Source organism: Gymnoscopelus braueri (genome assembly GCF_963280865.1).
Source record: "Gymnoscopelus braueri genome assembly, chromosome: 22".
NCBI classification, from domain to species: domain Eukaryota; kingdom Metazoa; phylum Chordata; class Actinopteri; order Myctophiformes; family Myctophidae; genus Gymnoscopelus; species Gymnoscopelus braueri.
In genome coordinates this window covers 12,876,264-12,893,921 of record NC_137624.1, presented here as the reverse complement: position 1 = coordinate 12,893,921, position 17,658 = coordinate 12,876,264, and the positions used below count along the sequence as shown (strand labels likewise).

At 41.5% G+C, this 17,658-nt stretch overlaps 1 protein-coding gene across 6 annotated transcripts in view; it reads left to right on the top strand.

Annotated features, from left to right (window-relative positions):
• The window catches only part of akna (AT-hook transcription factor), a 70,615-nt gene that overhangs the window by 19,752 nt on the left and 33,205 nt on the right, over positions 1 to 17,658 (top strand). For 4 of the 6 annotated variants that reach the window (XM_080419955.1, XM_080419957.1, XM_080419954.1 and 1 more), the window contains 13 exons: positions 589 to 794; positions 1,701 to 1,847; positions 2,437 to 2,686; positions 3,755 to 3,861; positions 4,135 to 4,442; positions 5,232 to 5,346; positions 7,224 to 7,367; positions 8,551 to 8,696; positions 9,706 to 9,831; positions 10,109 to 10,216; positions 10,399 to 10,503; positions 11,502 to 11,667; positions 12,717 to 13,661. In XM_080419955.1, coding sequence (XP_080276081.1) covers positions 589 to 794; positions 1,701 to 1,847; positions 2,437 to 2,686; positions 3,755 to 3,861; positions 4,135 to 4,442; positions 5,232 to 5,346; positions 7,224 to 7,367; positions 8,551 to 8,696; positions 9,706 to 9,831; positions 10,109 to 10,216; positions 10,399 to 10,503; positions 11,502 to 11,667; positions 12,717 to 12,996 — 2,208 coding nt within the window. In that variant the 3' untranslated portion in view covers positions 12,997 to 13,661. Of the gene's footprint in view, positions 1 to 588; positions 795 to 1,700; positions 1,848 to 2,436; positions 2,687 to 3,754; positions 3,862 to 4,134; positions 4,443 to 5,231; positions 5,347 to 7,223; positions 7,368 to 8,550; positions 8,697 to 9,705; positions 9,832 to 10,108; positions 10,217 to 10,398; positions 10,504 to 11,501; positions 11,668 to 12,716; positions 13,662 to 17,658 lie in introns of those variants that run through there. The other 2 variants (XR_013932560.1, XR_013932561.1) reach the window with 2 other exon arrangements.

Sequence of the window (17,658 nt, the reverse complement as noted above, 5' to 3'; positions counted from 1 at the left end):
TATACAAGCTCACAGCTCACACTGCGAGCTTGTACACCTGCTATTTTTTTACATTTTTGAAAAATCTCGAAACTACTGATTTAGAATTAGCCACATGTCTTAACACATTGACTGCCTGAGATTAAAACATCGTTTTTTTATCCCCATGCCAGCGCTTATTACCTTAAATTGATGATCTTTGGAGAGCCGCAGAAGCCACATTGTAGACACGGAAGTAAACAAAAAGTGTCTGACGGGTGGTGGAGGGTCTCCTCTATCCACCGGAGGAAATGCTATTTTTACCACGATCGGCCATTTTGTTGCTATCGCCCGTTGAATAAGGCTTGTTTTCAGCCTAAAAAAGGAGAGAAACAAATGTGTTTTTCTACAAGACGGAGTTTTTTGGGATGATGTCACATTCGTCCATTCCTTCTCTGAGCGTCGAGGGATCGTTCCTAAGTTGGGTTAGAGCGCCCTCTTGTGGAATGTTCAAATTATGCTTAGGTCCTTGGCAGGCAATGTGTTAATGGGTGAAAACATGTTATGGCGTGCCGTATTGTACAAAATAGCCAATCTGCGAACTTTCTCCCTCCCTCCTGTTTTTTCCAGACCCCAGTGTGGCCTGTGCCCGGGGAGGCAGGGGTGGTGGGGGTGGAGGTGAGCTCAGCCAGCGGAGAGAGTGATGGAGAGGATGGAGGAATGGTGGGAGATGAGGAAGAGGACGAGGAGGAGGCGGCACCGCCTCATTTCTTCCTCAGGCCCCTCGACCGCGAGAACAGACTTGCTGAGCAAGACTTTGACACACTATTTGACCAGTGAGATATTTCCTTTTTTAAATGCAGCGTATACAAATGTTTTTATATACTCTTGGTTGCCTGTTTTAGCAGAAAATGCACTTAAAACTTCTGGTGATTAGTAGTTTCGTTCCCTACCTATGTTGAATGCACTTATTGTAAGTTGCTTTGGATAAAAGCGTCTGCTAAATGACTGTAATATATATATATACACACACACACACACACACACACACACACACACACACACACACACACACACACACACACACACACACACACACACTATATTATTTCCTTTTATTTTCATAATTTCTATAGCTGTTTACAGGTGAAATCAAAACACGCAAACTGTGCATGTAAAAGAAGAAAAGCTCATAGTTGAGACCAACATTCTTGTGAAGCACTTTTGTTCTTATTGGTGAAGTGTTTATAAATATCATTATTTATTTTTACCTAAAGGAGGTGTATACTGTACCATCACCACACTAGGGCTTGCAGACAAGCAGTCAGTCTATATAGTGAACCACTGAACACCACATTGTGATATGTGTGGCTTAATTCACAAACTACACACATAGTAACTTACTATCAATAGCTAAAGATTGGACAGGGAGGCCTTATGACAACCACGTTTTAGATACATGTTTTACTATTTTTTCCACTGTTGGTAAAAGGAGATCTAAAGGTTACAGTTACCTATAATTACTTTACAAATCAGATGTATGTAGGTAGACTGGAGTACATACTGCAAGTTCTGTGAAGTTATCTTGTCGGTATAGTATACAGTATCTATAGTAGCTATTTTGTCTATGTATAGTAACTGTTGAATTTCTCTAGACCTGACAGTATGAAGCCAAAAGCAGGTTTACACCTGTGGACAATATTTATCACATCACATCTAACGATTCTCTTCGTCTTCTCCAGTAACCAAAGCTTCAAGGAACTCACGGATCAGAATCTCAGGGAGGGTGTCACCGTCTCACCTGGTTTAGGAGCTGATGTGCAGCCAACAGGAGCAGGGAGAGATGAACAACGGCAAAGAACGGGAGATGTGGAAGTCCACTCACTGAGGTTAGGCAATAGTACCAATGTAACCCAAGATATTAGCTAAGTTGTAAATATTCAATGTCATAACCGCATCAAGACTCACCTGTACCCTAAGATTCTCCCAGGGATCTTCCCTCCAGTAAATATCTTTGGCGCATATAGCCGATCTACAAGCTCGAAAACATGTCGCAAATGCATGTCATGGGCTTGTAGATCTTTGCCGAATGTTGGACCCAGAATAGGAATGCTAGTTAAATGTTTAATCAACAGTTTCTTATATTAACCCATGTCAGTGGCTGTTTGACATCCAACTAGCCTAATATAGTTCAGGGGTTCCCAAACGTTTCAGTTCAAGACCCAAAAGATGAATGTGTCTCTCCCTGGGACCCAAACTTACAAAAATATACTATGAATTAATAACTTATTTAAAATATAGTGAAAATTAGCTATAGCCTACTGTTTTTTTGTATGGTTTTTGGTTTGTTTTTCTGTAATTCCTTTGAATTTTCTTTATTTGTTTCTTATGTAAAAACTTGTGAGCTATAATAACCACTGGTTGAATTAATTACAATGCAATCAGATTTGAAAAGTTTTCTCTCGTCTCTATCCACAGACCAGCCAGGTCAAGTCATCAAGATGCCTGTAAAGTTCCATCGCCCAAACCTAGGACCAGCCAATCAAATCCTCCCTCTCCCAGAGCCAACAACCAATCCTCTGCGTTTCCTGCTCATCTGTCCAATGGCAGGAGGAGGTCAGAAGTCAGGAAGTCTCACAGCAGCAGTCTGACCAGTCTCGGGGAGAGCATTGTGTCGGAGAGGAGGGGGTCCAAGCTCCAACCCGGCACCAGGAGAGTACTTTCTCAGGTCAGTTTCTCAGTTATACTGTAGGGCTGGGCTGGACTTCAAATCAGTATCGATGATTATTTCAAACTTTTGCCCCGATTACGATTAATGAACTACTATTAAAAGAAAAGTGAAAATAGCAGATCCACAAGCTGTCGCGATGGAGCTTGCAGATCGGCTATTTTCGCACGCCACCATTGTACAACAAAATCTAATGCAGAGTTAGGTGGTTAATCATACGAAAAAATCTATTAGAACTTTTCTGTGTCGATTCGTTGATTATATAAGAAAGTTAAAAAATATATTTAAAAAAAAAACAACACCTGCTTCTCAATAATTAGATGAACCTACATGAGCGAGGTTCTAAATGTCGGTTTTGATATATTTTCGGTTAATTGTCCTTGCAAATGTGGAGGATGTTGATTTCACCAAAGCCCTCCGGCGCGCGCGCACACACACACACACACACACACACACACACACACACACACACACACACACACACACACACACACACACACACAGATTTACTTAGCAAACTTTAATCTTTAACTTAACCCAACCCTATGAAATTCAGTAAAACCAATTGGAGACATCAATTCTGTCCCCAGTTTGACAACATTTCCTGATATAGGCCACATTTACACAGGTATTATTTTCAAGATACACAGACAGTCAGCAGTGATATGCAAATATTATTTGTGACTATGACATATATATATATATATATATATATATATATACACTATATGTACACTACGTGTGCGTTAGTTTTGTCAGTTTAGCTTTTGCTGTTACAAATTATTTGTTAAAAATCATGTCATTGCACCAGCAAAGAATAATAAAACACAGTTTAAAATACATTTGCCAAGCTGTTCATATTAACAAAGTTGCAGTGCATGCATCATTAGCTATTTACATGTTAATATTTACATACAGTATAGGTGCTGAGTATGTGTGAATGTACGTAATGTTTATAAAGAAATATGCCCTGAAATGTTATATGCATACTATATGGTGATGTTCGTTTAGGACTGTACACAAGTCATTTGATAATCTATATATCGTATAACATGTTGTGTTTAACAGGATGGGATCATCTCTCCAGAAACAGACAGTGGTTTCGTTGGCTCTGAGGCCAGCCGGCTGACCCCTGCTGCAGTTCCCAGCCCTCTCCACCAGAGGGGATCAGCGAGGTTAGAAGCCGAAACATAGCACCCCCCCTCCTTCTCCGCCCGCATTTACTGCACTGTAAATCACTCTGAGCATCACATCCCCCCTCTAATCACACACACACACACACACACACACACACAGTGCATACACGGTACACTGATCTCTGACCCCATGAATGAATCTAAACCCTCCTCCTGTGTCTGTTCAGATAGTGGAGTGGGTTTCCCCCCATTTGTAATCTCATCTGTGTTTCCTCTCTTTGTCTCTTGGTCTCTTTGTCTCTGGCGCTGCAGTGCATCAGTCCCCCTGGAGAGGAACCCGGGGAAACACCAGGGAGGAGCTCCCGCCTCAGGACAACCACCCGCCGTCTCCCCTTCATCGTCCTCTTCGTCCTCACACAGGCCCCCGTCTTCGGTCCACAGTGATGGATCGCGGCTCAGCGCTGCTGGAGAGACACGGGGTCCGGCGACCAGGAGAGCCGGAGGAGAGAGGGAGAGAAGAGACACCTCGGCGTCCAGCTCCCGTCAGAACTGGGCCGGGCAGACACGCCTGCACAGGGCTGGTAGTGGGATCAGTGAGTTCGGGTTAGACAGTGAAAGCAGTGAGTGTTCTTTGCTTCTGTACGTATAGTATGCCCCAGGATAAGGGGTGGTTTAGGCCCGGCCGTATGCACACATTAAGCGTTGTCCCGGATGTTAGCGTAAACTTTGGGCCAGGCTGATCAGTGACAATTCAACAGTTAACGGAGTAGTTCACCCAAATAATTACTTTATTTTATATCAATTACTCACCCCACGAAGCCTTGAATTCATGGATATTTTTTTGTTTTTGCCGCATTCCTAATCCAATAATTTGATGGCCGGCGGAGTCTCCGGTCAAAGAGTCTCCTACTGAGTGTCCTATTGACCCGGTCATCAAATTATTCGCTTATTGGCAATTTTTTGGGGTGAACTACTCCTTTAAGCATCAACCCTCTTTCACACTAGCCATTTACAGCTATTTCTGGGGCAAACCCTGAGAAGTGACAAGTCTGGTAACATTGTGGGGTCTCCCCGTCTCTCCAGCTCTTTAGTAAACAGAACATACTGGTATGTTGCCAATTTCATCCAATCAGGTGTTTCATCACTTCCAATTTCACTTGTTTATCCTTCCTTCATCCTGTATGAGTTCTCTCCCCTGATAGGATGAAATTAGTATCCTGACGTAAAAATGTATTTTCTGTTTACTTAAGAGCTCGAGAGACAGGGAGACCCCTGTTAACTGAACAAACATTCTTTAGTACTGAGTACTATCAGAACACAAAGCTATTTAACATTTATTTTAACAACAAAATAATAATAATAATAATCACACCACCTTTAACCTACAACCTCCACGCGTGTGTTTCCAGCTCACACCGTGTCAGAGGACGACGCGAGCTACCGCCCCAGCCCCTCCCCCGCTGCACCGTATCACCATGGCGATCATCTCAGGGTGCTGGGCTCCAGTCAGCTGACGAGTAGCAAGTGAGTTTCTCTAGAGGCGGCGGCAGCAGCTGCCAAGACAATGGCGATGTCCAGATTTACAGTATGCGTTTTTAAAGATACAGATAATGCTGGTGGGGGCTGGGAAGCAGGCGATACTGAGGCAACTGACAGAGGGGAGGGGACATTGTAGAAAGAATGCTCCAGCAATCACACACCGGCTCACCCAAGGAGTTAAGAAGAAAAACTGTCCATAGCCAGGGTTGCCAGATCTGCTTATTATAATTTCCCCGCAAGATTTTATTTGAAAATAGCTGATGTATATGTTAAAGTGCTCATGTGGCCCATAGTTGCTTCTTTTGGGCTGTTTTTCCTAGATCTGCTTGCTTGTTTCTCTCACAAATTCTGGCAACACCGTCCATAGCTTTATTTTGTGTTCACCACGTCAAGGTGTGTTCACTCAGCAGGTCGAGCTTATTATGCTTTATCGTACGACAGTGTCACGCGGCATAAAAAGACGATCTACAAGCTTACAATGTGCCTCGCAAATCGTCTTTTTTCGGCACTGGACATCGACGTACGACGGAGTATAAATTAAGGCTTAGCATAAGCGTACCACTACTGTCTGTTGGATGAGGACTACAGTGCGATAAGACCCCACCCTGCCTCCAACCCTGAATCTTTGTCTTTTTTTCCCCCCTATTTTCGCAGTACAGTCTCCAACTGCGATAGGTTAAAAATGGACTCTATGTCCAGTGAAATGCACAATCATCTTTGTTTATTTACATAATTGCATTCTCCTCCCGTATGCGTTGCAGAGACGAGCAGCTAGTGAGTTACAAACAGGAGGTACTGCATGGTGTGGTGTGCTGCATGACATTTGAATATTGATGTGGATTGCATTCCAAACAGTGGGCGTGAGTTTGGTTTGAGACGTATTGCGTGTTATGTTATGATATTATTAGGGGTGCAGCGGTTAATCGAACTAATTGCAATTAATCGATTTGGTTTTTTTTAAATAGATAATTGGTCATTTCATAAAATAATTGATTCATAATCTCTAATGTTATTATAGGCGAATAGTAAAAAACTAAATACTAAAAAGAATTGTGTAAATAGCTGATCTACAAGCATACAATGCATAGTGATGCGAGGCATTGTGAGTTTGTAGATCGGCTATTTTAACAATTTTTGCATGACACCGTCACCATTGTGCGATAAAATAAAAAACAGGGCCTTGTAACTTTTTTTGAATGAATAAAATGTAATTATGTCCAATTTGTATGGTAGAGTAACATACTCTACTATGCAATATAATATACAATTGGGGTGGTTGTGTTTTGTCTCCCTGCTCTTCTATTGAGACTTTTAGATCGTGTCAAAGGTCATGGCTTGTTGAGACCAACTCACCAGGTCTTCCACCCTCTTTAGAAATAACAGTTCAAAATTAGCATGTACTGTATGTATTGTCGGGAAAAGGGAAAAGGAACCTGCATTGTTAGATTGCATTATAAGATGTATCACCATTTTGTCCAGCATGTGTATGCACACCATGGGTTTGGTGTGCATGTTAATTGTGGATTGTGTGTGTGTGTGTGTGTGTGTGTGTGTGTGTGTGTGTGTGTGTTTGTGTGTAATGAAAATGCAGTCTGAGAACCACAGTGGCAGTCCGAGCATTCATGTTTTGTTTAGTTATTCAGTTAGTCATTAGTTATTGCTGTTTTTGTATCCACACTGTTGAGGATTTCACAATCGTATTCTAAGCATGTGACAATAAAACCCTTGTAAGTGTAGCTAATCTTCATATAGGTGCCTGTGTCAGATACTACACTACTACAGACAAACACACATCCCTTTTAATACGTTTGTGTGTGTGTGTGTGTGTGTGTGTGTGTGTGTGTGTGTGTGTGTGTGTGTAGTGAGGCTGTCAGGAACTTGCAGACAGAGGTCACCAAGCTGAAGGACAGACTTGACAGTCTGAGGACCATGGCGACAGCCCCAGTGACCCCTCCCCCAGCGCAAAGACATTACGCACACCATGGCACCTCTACCCCTCGCATCAGGTTGGTATCGGGGTTTATAGGGGTGAAACGATTAACCACTTTCAACCTGGCATCCCTATTTTGGTCATGTCATTCATTATAGGCAAAACTTTTCAAACGTGGCGGCAGTGGCCAGTGTTGCCAGATTCTGTGAGAGAAACAAGCAACCAGGTCTAGGAAAACCAGCCCAAAAGAAGAGACTATCATGACTAACATGAGCACTTTAACATATACATCAGCTATTTGAAAATAGCAGATCTACAAGCTCACAACGCGACGCGTTGTGAGCTTGTAGATCGGCTATTTTCAAATAAAATCTTGCAGGGAAATTATAATAAGCAGATCTGGCAACCATAGCACTGGCTCAGTAGGTAGAGCGGCCGCCTGTTTGGATCCCCGCCTCCCCCCCCCCCCGGGTTAGTGTCGAAGTGTCCTTGAGCAAGACACTCACAACCCCTAACTGCCCCCGATGAGCAGGTTTGTGCCTTGCATGGTTGCCTCTGCTGTTGGTGTGTGTGAATGAGTGGATTAATGCACATTTTTGGAAAAAGGTGCTACGTATATAAATGTGCCATTTACCATTTATATACTGTTTTATCCCTTCTGGCTCCCAAAATGGAACGAACTCCCCATTGCAGTCAGAACTGCAGACTCAAGTGCCATTCACACTGAGCACTATAACTATAAAGATAACTATATCTATATCGTTCACCATTGTATTGTTTTTTATAGTCGGTGTGAACTCTGCCATCCACTTTTAAAACTATATTTGTATAGTTATAGTGCTCAGTTTGAATGGCCCTTTACCAATTGCCAATTTTTCGCCGTAATCTGAAGACTCACCTGTTCAGACTCCACTTAAGCCCGTAGCCTTGACGACCATGCGAATGTAATTTAGATAGCATGTTATTTAGACAGATGCCAGGTCCATCTGTTGACCTGGCATCCTATAGTTTGGGTAGTTTCAATGTACAGATTATTTATTGTTTATGTTATACTGTTTAGACTGATGCTAAATCTTGGTTAGGGCTAGATCTTGGTTTACCTGTGATCCTAGAGTACTGAGGCACTGCACTGTCTCTATGCATTTGATGCATGTGTTTAACTTTCTTACTGTAAATCGCTCTGGATTTAGAGTGTCTGCTAAATGCCTAAATTGTAAATATGGCCTTTGCATCTCTGCCCACGGGCAATTGTGTTTCAGGTCAGGCCAGCATTGGGTGGATGGTGGTGGAGAGGAAAGGAGAGGGAGAAGAATGGTGGAGGAGCCGGAGGGGGAGAGAACAACGAGACGAACCTCTAAGAAGAGATCAGCTTCTGTACCCAGACAGAGACAAGAGCCACACACCCGTAAGTTCACCTGCTCAGTACAATCCTCAGTCTTTATTTAACTCAGAGAGTGTACAAAATAAATGTATCCAAATGGACCCTTACAGGTTACACTCTCTGAGTTAAATTAACACAGAGAGTGTATGACATGTATGACATTTTGAAAATAATTTCACAAAGCCTCTTTTTATACTTTTCGGATGACAATTTGTGAAAATATTAGCTTATCGTTTCTGAAGTGTTCCAGGACATTGCTAAACTAAATTTGCACATATAATCCACCATCGGTTGATGCAAGCCAGCACACTGCAACATACATTAAACTAAACATAAAAGCACATTCAAGTGTGTTATAATTCAAGGTGTGTTTAACTCATTCAGTGCCATACTTATTTCTGGCTGTGTTTGCCCAGTGCCAGAAATGTTTAGATTTTGCTTAGATTTTCAAGTAGTCACAGAATATTTATCTCCAGTATGATCGATCCCCTGATGGTTGCTAATCACAGAGGGTTTCACTGTGCTTCCGCAAAAAAAGAAAATGTCATCGCGACCCCTTTATTCCACCTTTGAAAATAGCATGTCTCGGCCAAAAATACATAGTAAAAAAAAAGTACACAGGAGCCGAGATACAGGATTTTAAAGTAATAAGTTAACCAAGAAGTGAATGGAGCAGTAAATCTTTGGATCACGTTATCTTGGGTTCTGGAGTTTTTTTTTTTTTTTTTTTTTAACGGACGTTGGCGACATCAATGGCGCTCTGGGCTTATGAAGATTTGGACGTCGGCGACGTCAATGGCACTGGATGAGTTAAAGGCCAGTCCACACCAAAGCAACTCCTTGCAACATGCAACTACTTGCAACGACTTGCAACCATTATACCCAATGGCAGTTGCAAGGAGTTGCATTGGTGTGGACTGGCCTTAAAACGGTTTTGTTGCAAGGAGTTGCGACTAGTTGTATTGGTGCGGCCTGGCCTTAACAATATGCTGTAAACAGATAATATTGTTTGTTTGTTTGTTTTTATTTACAGCTGCATATTCCGAGCTTGATCATTCTACGCCACGATCCCAGTTCCCCAGACCATTCCTTGTGTCCCCTGCTGTACAGGGACCCTGTAGCCATTACAACACACCCAGGAGGAGCAGAGCACAACACAGTAAGAATATTAATCTGTCCAACAAACTACAGCATGGCCGAAGGCCAAGCACAGTGGGGAGAGACGACAACCTATTCATCCAAAGGGTCCTTTTTCAGGACATGTTTAACCTTGAAGCAGATGGGGCAGGGTCACTTTGTTAGCTAACCTAATTACTTTATAAAGTGTAGTACGTACCCCTGTATGCACTGTGATTAAATGGGATTTTAAGGGGTTGAATATACCCAGCTTTTGTCTTCTTTCCAACTTCTTATCCATGCATATCTCTGACTTACAGGGCAACATCCTGGCCTTTCTGCAGGTGTAACTGAACCAGTAGATGAACCTGATCGAAGAGGGAGTGTATGTCCACAGTGTACAACACACCACCATGAACACTCAGCACGTAAGCTATTATTATTGTCTGTCTGTATAATAGTTGTGCATATGATAGTGTTTTGCTTTCTGTCTTTATTGCTGTCTGTCTGTTTGTTTTTGTCTCTCTCACGCTCTCTCTCTCTCTCACGCTCACTCTGTGAGAGATAGATTTCGGTGTTTAATAATGTAATTTTATTTATTTATTATAAGGTCCATTGGGGGGTAACTCAAAGCCTATACACACCTTGTCTCATTCTCGTTGCTGTCCTCTGTGTGGGCAGCCTGAGCCTTACAACAACACCAGCACAGAGCCAGGTATGTAAAGCAAAGTACCCTTAAAAAAAAAAAAGAAGAGTACCCTGTATGTTACTGTATGTTACGTATAGTACAATAAATGGGTTATTTATAAACGGGTGCCTACAGTACTCAAGAACGATGCATGTCGGGAACGATGCAAGTTGGGAATGCATGCCCCACCTGTTTATGAAAACCTGTCGTACTTGTTGAACTTGAGTACCCGTTTTACCCGTTGTAACAGTACGATACAACCAATCTACAAATATGGAGATACAGGGATCCCTGATGTCATCAGAAACTGCTGACAGTTGATGACCTACATGGGCATAAATGGGATACATCCCTGGGTCATCGGTGACACACAAGCCAAGTTTAAAGTCAGTCGGTCGGACAGTGCCCAAGTTATAGCCAAGAGAGACAAACAAACACACGCGCACACACACACACACACACACACACACACACACACACACACACAATGTCACCTAGACAGAACCCTGTGCATTTATTGCATTTGGTGATTAAAGCATTATGGACTCTAATCAATAAAGACCATTAAGTGTTATTGGTTTTGCGGACAGTGATTAGGGGACATGCTCTATGTCCATGGTTCTCAAAGTGGGGTCCGGGGACCCCTAGGGGTCCTTGAACGGGTTCCAGGGGGTACCCAGATAAATGTTGGATAGTTAGGAACCAAATGGACCCCTAGGTTGCTGTAACTCTGAGAGTTACCCTTACGGGTCCATTTGGTTCCATTTGTACAGAGTTATGGTGGTTCAGTGGTCTAATGCAGGGGTTTTCAAAGTGGGGTCCGGGGACCCCCAGGGCCCTAAATACATCAGTTATTTTCAAAAAATCATGACATTCTTTGAAAATGTTTTTTATATTTTTAACACATCTGAAAATCTTTTCAGATCTGAAAATCTTTTCAGATGGGGGTCCACTGCCAAATACACATTCATTTAGGGGTACTTGACCTGAAAGAGTTTGAGAACCACATTCTCTATGTTTCACAGCGTGCAGGAGTGAGAGAGAATCAGACCCCACCCACCGAGGCTGCTGCCAGTCGTCACACGCCACGGACAGAAATGTAAGAGGGGCTTACGTGCCAGCGCCCGGGCCCCCTGTGCTGGGCAGTGTGCCGATGGTGCAGTGTGTGCCAGTGTGCCCGACGACAGTTCTGTGAGTAAACACACACACACTCCCCCAGACACATGATAAAGTATCCATTAGATTAATTTCATCCACAACCTTTCTCTGAAGTCAGTCTTAAGGAAATCTCCCCTCAGTGCAGAAACAAGGCCACCCTCTGAAATGCTGATGGGGCAAAACTTTAATGCATGAGAATGTTTTATGAATGAGCCAACTTTTGCTCAGTTAAACAAAAAGAACGAATCAGTAATAATAAGTTGTAGTAACAACATTTCCCAAAAATGTACCTGTAGGTTGCCATGTTGCCAAATCTGTCATAACTTTTTACAAATAAAAAAAACTTTAAAAAAGTATTTTATCTGCTCTTGTAACGTTTTTTAAATGAAACGTAAATGAAATTAACACTGTTTCTGACCATTTCTAATAACATTCAACCATTTCATAATGAGCTAATTGTGCATTAAAAGTCCCATAAGCACTATAAATAGTTGTCTCCCAGGGTCTAATAGCAAAAACATTATTGTCTCCCATAATTGTTTTCCCTCTACAAGCTCACAACGTTCACGACGTGTTGTGAACTTGTGACGACACGCCTCTCGACACATTGTGAGCTTGGAGATCGGCTATTTTCACCAAATGTTCACCGCAGAATAGGGATGCTAGGGTTCATGTGGTGAAGTAGGATTGGGTCAGTTAATTTCACGCGAATATATATATATATAGTACATTCACCCCCTCATAACGGCATGTAGAAAGTCTACTTCTCGAATATAATATAGCTCACCTTTTCAGCTGTACTTTCTGAATAATAAACTTGCAGATACAGAATAAAATATTCCAAGAATGACTGTCTGTAGAAGACGAAGAAGCTCTTAAACCAAAAATCTGCAAGCTTGTATATCAGCTATTTTCACAGAATGTTCACCCAGTTTTCGCAGAATGTGAGCCTATTTACGCCAAATGTTTGCACCTTTTCACAGAAAAGTGCAGTGAGCCCATTATGACAGGCCCAGAATAGGGAACGCTAGGGTTCGTTTGGTTAATATCCGGTCATGACATCGAACCCCTTTTCCACTCAGGTTTTACCCCAGTCCTGTGATCAAGATGGACTCTTACCCAGAGGCCCTGCGTGTGCCCTCGAACAGCAGTGGAGGAGCACCCTCGGGTGTCAGGGGCCGCAAGGAGGCGAGGGCTCATACGAGTTCCCTGACCACCAACCGGCGGCGTTCCCTGAGCACCTCCCTCGACCGGGCCATCCGGGCAGCTAGAGACATGAAGCATACCTCACGACGCATGGCTCGCTCTCTAGCTAGTGGACTGCACTACCAGGAGCTACTGTCCCAGTCCTGCATCTACTAGTCCCATGTTACCATCTCAAACTTAAAATATATACGTTTCTGACGCTGTCGGTCAGAAATCTCTCCGTATTCTAACTTTTTTGTGCTTTTTCATAAATCAATGCCCTACTTGATCATACTACAGCGTCACACAAAAGTATCAAAAGTTTGCGTCGCGTTTCGAGCTTTTTTTTTGTTGCTATTTTTGAAAAGTAACAGTTTTGGACACGATATATATTGAATGTTTCAAAATAAACAGCCAAATATAAACATCCTACAGATGGAAGCTTGCACGACAAAGAATTCCACCTACTTTTTTACACTTGCAAACCTGTGATGACATTTTAGCTGAAGTTGAGTTGAAGAAAAATATATTGTGGGAGAATATATATTGTCAGTAGCTAAAATATATTTTTTTAAATGGATTTCTAATGACCAAATTATATTTTTTACTACGCTTTACACTTGAGTTCCTAAAACAAGCCACTAGAGAAAGTTTTACAGTTCCAGAACTAAGAGTTGCCATGTTAGGATGAAAAAGAACTGGAGATGGGGACCATAATAATCAGTGGTGGAAAAAGTACTCAAATGTTTTACTTTAAAAGTACCAATACTGCAATATAGAAATACTCTGTAACAAGTTAAGTAAAAGTCCAGCATTCAAAATGTACTTGAGTGAAAGTACAAAAGTATTGGCATCAAAATATACTTGTACCAAAAGTAAAAGTACTAAAATATTTGAAAATAGCCGATCTACGAGCTCACAACGCGTCGCATCGCGACGCGTTGAGCTTGTAGATCGGCTATTTTCAAATAGCCTGTGTATAAAATAGGGCTAAAGTGGTTAATGTGTTTTATAATGTCATAATTTATACCTGCAAAGTAACTAGTAACAAAATTTTTCAAATAATTGTAGTGGAGTAAAAGTACAATATTTGCCTCTGAGATGTAGCGGAGTAGAAGTAAAAGTATTGGAAATTGGAAATACTCAAGTAACAAATACCTCAAAATTGTACTTAAGTAAATGTACTTAGTTACTTTCCACCACTGATAATAATGTGCCCATTTTCTAAACATTGTTCATGTAAGGAAAACATCCAATCCGCTTCAGTAATTGCTTGTCTGAATAATTGTAATTCTGTGTCTAGAAACCTAGCGCTGCACCAGTCACTCATGTGAAAGACGTTTACTTGCATCTCTTTCAAAGAACGGTTTACAGTGACTGTACGGTCAAAATGAAAAGGTCATCAGAATTTCAAGCCGGAGATGGAGCCACCATGCAAGGGAAAGGTGTTTCGCACAGAAGATAGAAGATGTACAAGCTCACAATGCGTCACAGATGTGAAGCGTTGTGAGCTTGTAGATTGGCTATTTTAACCATGTGACGCCATTGTACGATATAAATCAGGCGTGAAATTGCTTTTAACCTCAGGATGTGCTTTCTTTATTTGGAGGGCGTATTGAACAAACAATATCCCACTGTAGACTCTTACACAATTTTATATTTATGTTTGTTTGTATTGCAGTTGTTACAATAATGAATTACTCTGTCATCATTTATTTGTGGATCCTTGCAGTGAAGTAGAATCATCTGTATGGGTTCATTTGTTTTTATCTCAGGATTATTCTACATCTGTAGCAGATGTTATATTCACCTGTGTATACATACTGCTGTACATTGCAGTGGTAGAACTGAAGTCAGTTCTTCATACTAGCCTTATGCACGCATCAACCGTTTTAAATTGATAATGCATCATTTCTGTCATACAGTGCTTGTCTTAAGGGTCAGGCAACAAAGTATGATTTAAGCCTTAGCTTTTTAACAGTGTTTTGTTGAACAGTTTGGATTTAACAGTTGATTGAAACCAACGATGAAAGAATAGAGAATCGCTGCTATGCTGTGCTGGAAATGAGGCGATGCTGATAGGCCTCAGAATGATTTTGTTCTTTAAATTATTGGTAACGTAGTTGTAAATGTTTTTTTTTGTGTTAATTAAATGTGAGTTTACTCAGTGTTAGTTATTGTACAACACTATTCTTTTCAGCACTACAGGTATAATTGGCTGAACATCACTCCTTTGTTGTCCCAGTTGAACTGGGCCACGCCATTTAGACTTCCTATGAATCGAAATGTTCACTCCGTATAAATCACATTTTGACAAAATCATAACCTGAATTACAAGATGATTTAACATAGATTGTTATACATGAATACAGCAAAAGCTAATAAATCAAGCATGTCATCGGAACCTGAACTAATATTAGATTAATTTAATCTAGGATTTAATGTTTATTTTCCTCTAATTAGCTTTTTGATGTATTGTTGATCATTGCAAGTAAGAGTGTGTTGTGTTGTTTTGTTTTGTATTTCCAAAATTTATATTTTGGGCTTTTTTCTAACCAGATTATTTTCTACCTTTGTACAATGGTTGATTTTCTTACACTTGTGTTCATGAATATTTTTTAGTTTTAGTTTCTATTTTTCCTTGAGAGCCAAATAAAAAAAATGTTATTTATCTCTGCCAGCTAAAGCCTGGATTATGTTTTCTGAGTACTTTTTTGAGTGTCTTGCTCAAGAACATCTCGACACATTGCCAGGGCTGAGATTCAAACCTTTACCCATTCAGCTTTCAGCCAATATGATGATTCTTAAACATTTTCATGTCAGGTCCCCAAATTAATATGTATTTGGCAGAGGACCCCCAAAATCACAAATTGAGCAAATGTCACACTATACTAGGCTACATCAATACAAATATGCCAAGTCTACGGTGGATTTTTATGACATTAGCTCATTAAACATTGATAAACTACATGAACACACTGATGTAAATACATTTGATTACATAAGGCCTGTTGAAGACCCCTAACCTAGTGTAAAAAATATTTAAAATCTGAAATACATTTTACACCCATATCCTCAGACAGATGTAGTGTCTGCTGATGGACACTAGATGGCGTCCAGGCCACCAGGTGTCGTAGCAACAACATGAGACCAAAATACTAGTATTTTCTGGAAGTCGTCTGGCGTCAGATTCATATAGTCTAGCGATTAGGATTCGGGTTTCACCCTGGCGGCCCGGGTTCCTCTCCCGGTATGGGAATTCTATATACCATCATGATTTATGTGCGTGGGGATCTACTTTTAAACAAGCTTAGTGCTTTATGAGCCTTCCAGTTTAATAACCTATTGTGAATATGTAGCCTACTTCCATGTACTGTTGTTCTCATATCTTACTAGATTAAGTACATCAATCAATCAATCAATCAATCAAGATGAAACTATGAGAGAAATAAAAGCTGTTAGTTATGTCATTCAGGCCTGGGCTGCGGCGTGGTGTGGTCCAGGCACCCTAGCCTGCAATGCCAGCGTGACACCATGTTCGAGTCCCGAATCCCGATGACCTTTGCTGCATGTCTATATATTATTATTATTATTATTATTACAATTATTATTATTATTATTATTATTATTATTATTATTATTATTACCCTTATTATTATTATTATTACAAGGAGTGGCGCAGTCCAAATGTCCCATAGCCTGCATGTCCCAGCCACCCCCCCCTTATATATAAAACATAACCCCCTAACCCTCAACTCTGTCACTGTCAGTGCCCCTAATGTCCCTGCCTTGCTGACATAATTATTTTAGTCTGCTTTACATTATCTTCTTTATGGTATTTAATAGGGATACAGGATAGGTGGGCAGTGCCAGTAGGGACGTCTGGGCACCTCGATGTAAAAAAGTAGCCTATAATTGATTAATTGATGATAAGTCTATTGAGAATTACCGAGCCATTCCGGGTGTTAAACGGAACGCTCGTGACTCGTCCCAAAACATACTGCCCCATTTTTTTTCGCGGTCCGAGGCCGCCCGTTTAGACCCGGGGCAGGGTTGTTTTAGGACGACGGCAAGCGATTCAGGGGTGGAGCCAGGCTAACGCACCGGAGCACACTCAAAAAACAGCAGAGTCAGCAAAAATAGCAAAAAAAAACTAAGACTCTCGCAACATAATTTGGCAAGACACACCATCTCCCGTTTACTTCCCGTATCTGCTTAGTCTCGCGTAGCTTTCTGCGTGAAGTGGGCGGACGCCAACCTGCTTCCGGTCTCTTAAAAAGGCGTCCGCCCACTTCACGCCGCTAGCTACGCGAGACGCGAGACTATGCAGATACGGGAACTAAACCGGAGATGGTGTGTCTTGCCGATTTTTGTTGCGAGAGTCTTGGTTTTTTTCCTATTTTTGCTGAATCTGCTGTTTTTTGAGTGTGCTCAGGTGCGTTAGCCTGGCTCCACCCCTGAATCACTAGCCGTCGTCCTAAAACACCCTGCCCCGGGTCTAAACGGGCGGCCTCTGACCGCGAAAAAAATGGGGCAGTGTGTTTTGGGACGAGCGTTCCGTTTAACACCCGGAATGGCTGGGTAATTCTCAATTGATTTATCAGCCGTTGTTGCGCGGTAATGAGGTTTCCGCCAGACAATATATATTTATATTTATATTGTACATGCACAATTGCTGCTATACGAAAATGTATTGTATTGTATTGTTGTAAAATGTATTGTTTTTAAGGACTTTCAAAAAGCATTAAGCAGAATGGGGTCCGGGGACCCCCAGGGGGGGTTCAAGGGGGTCCCCAGCAAAATGTTATTATTGAATATGGCTCTTTTATTGCTACTTTT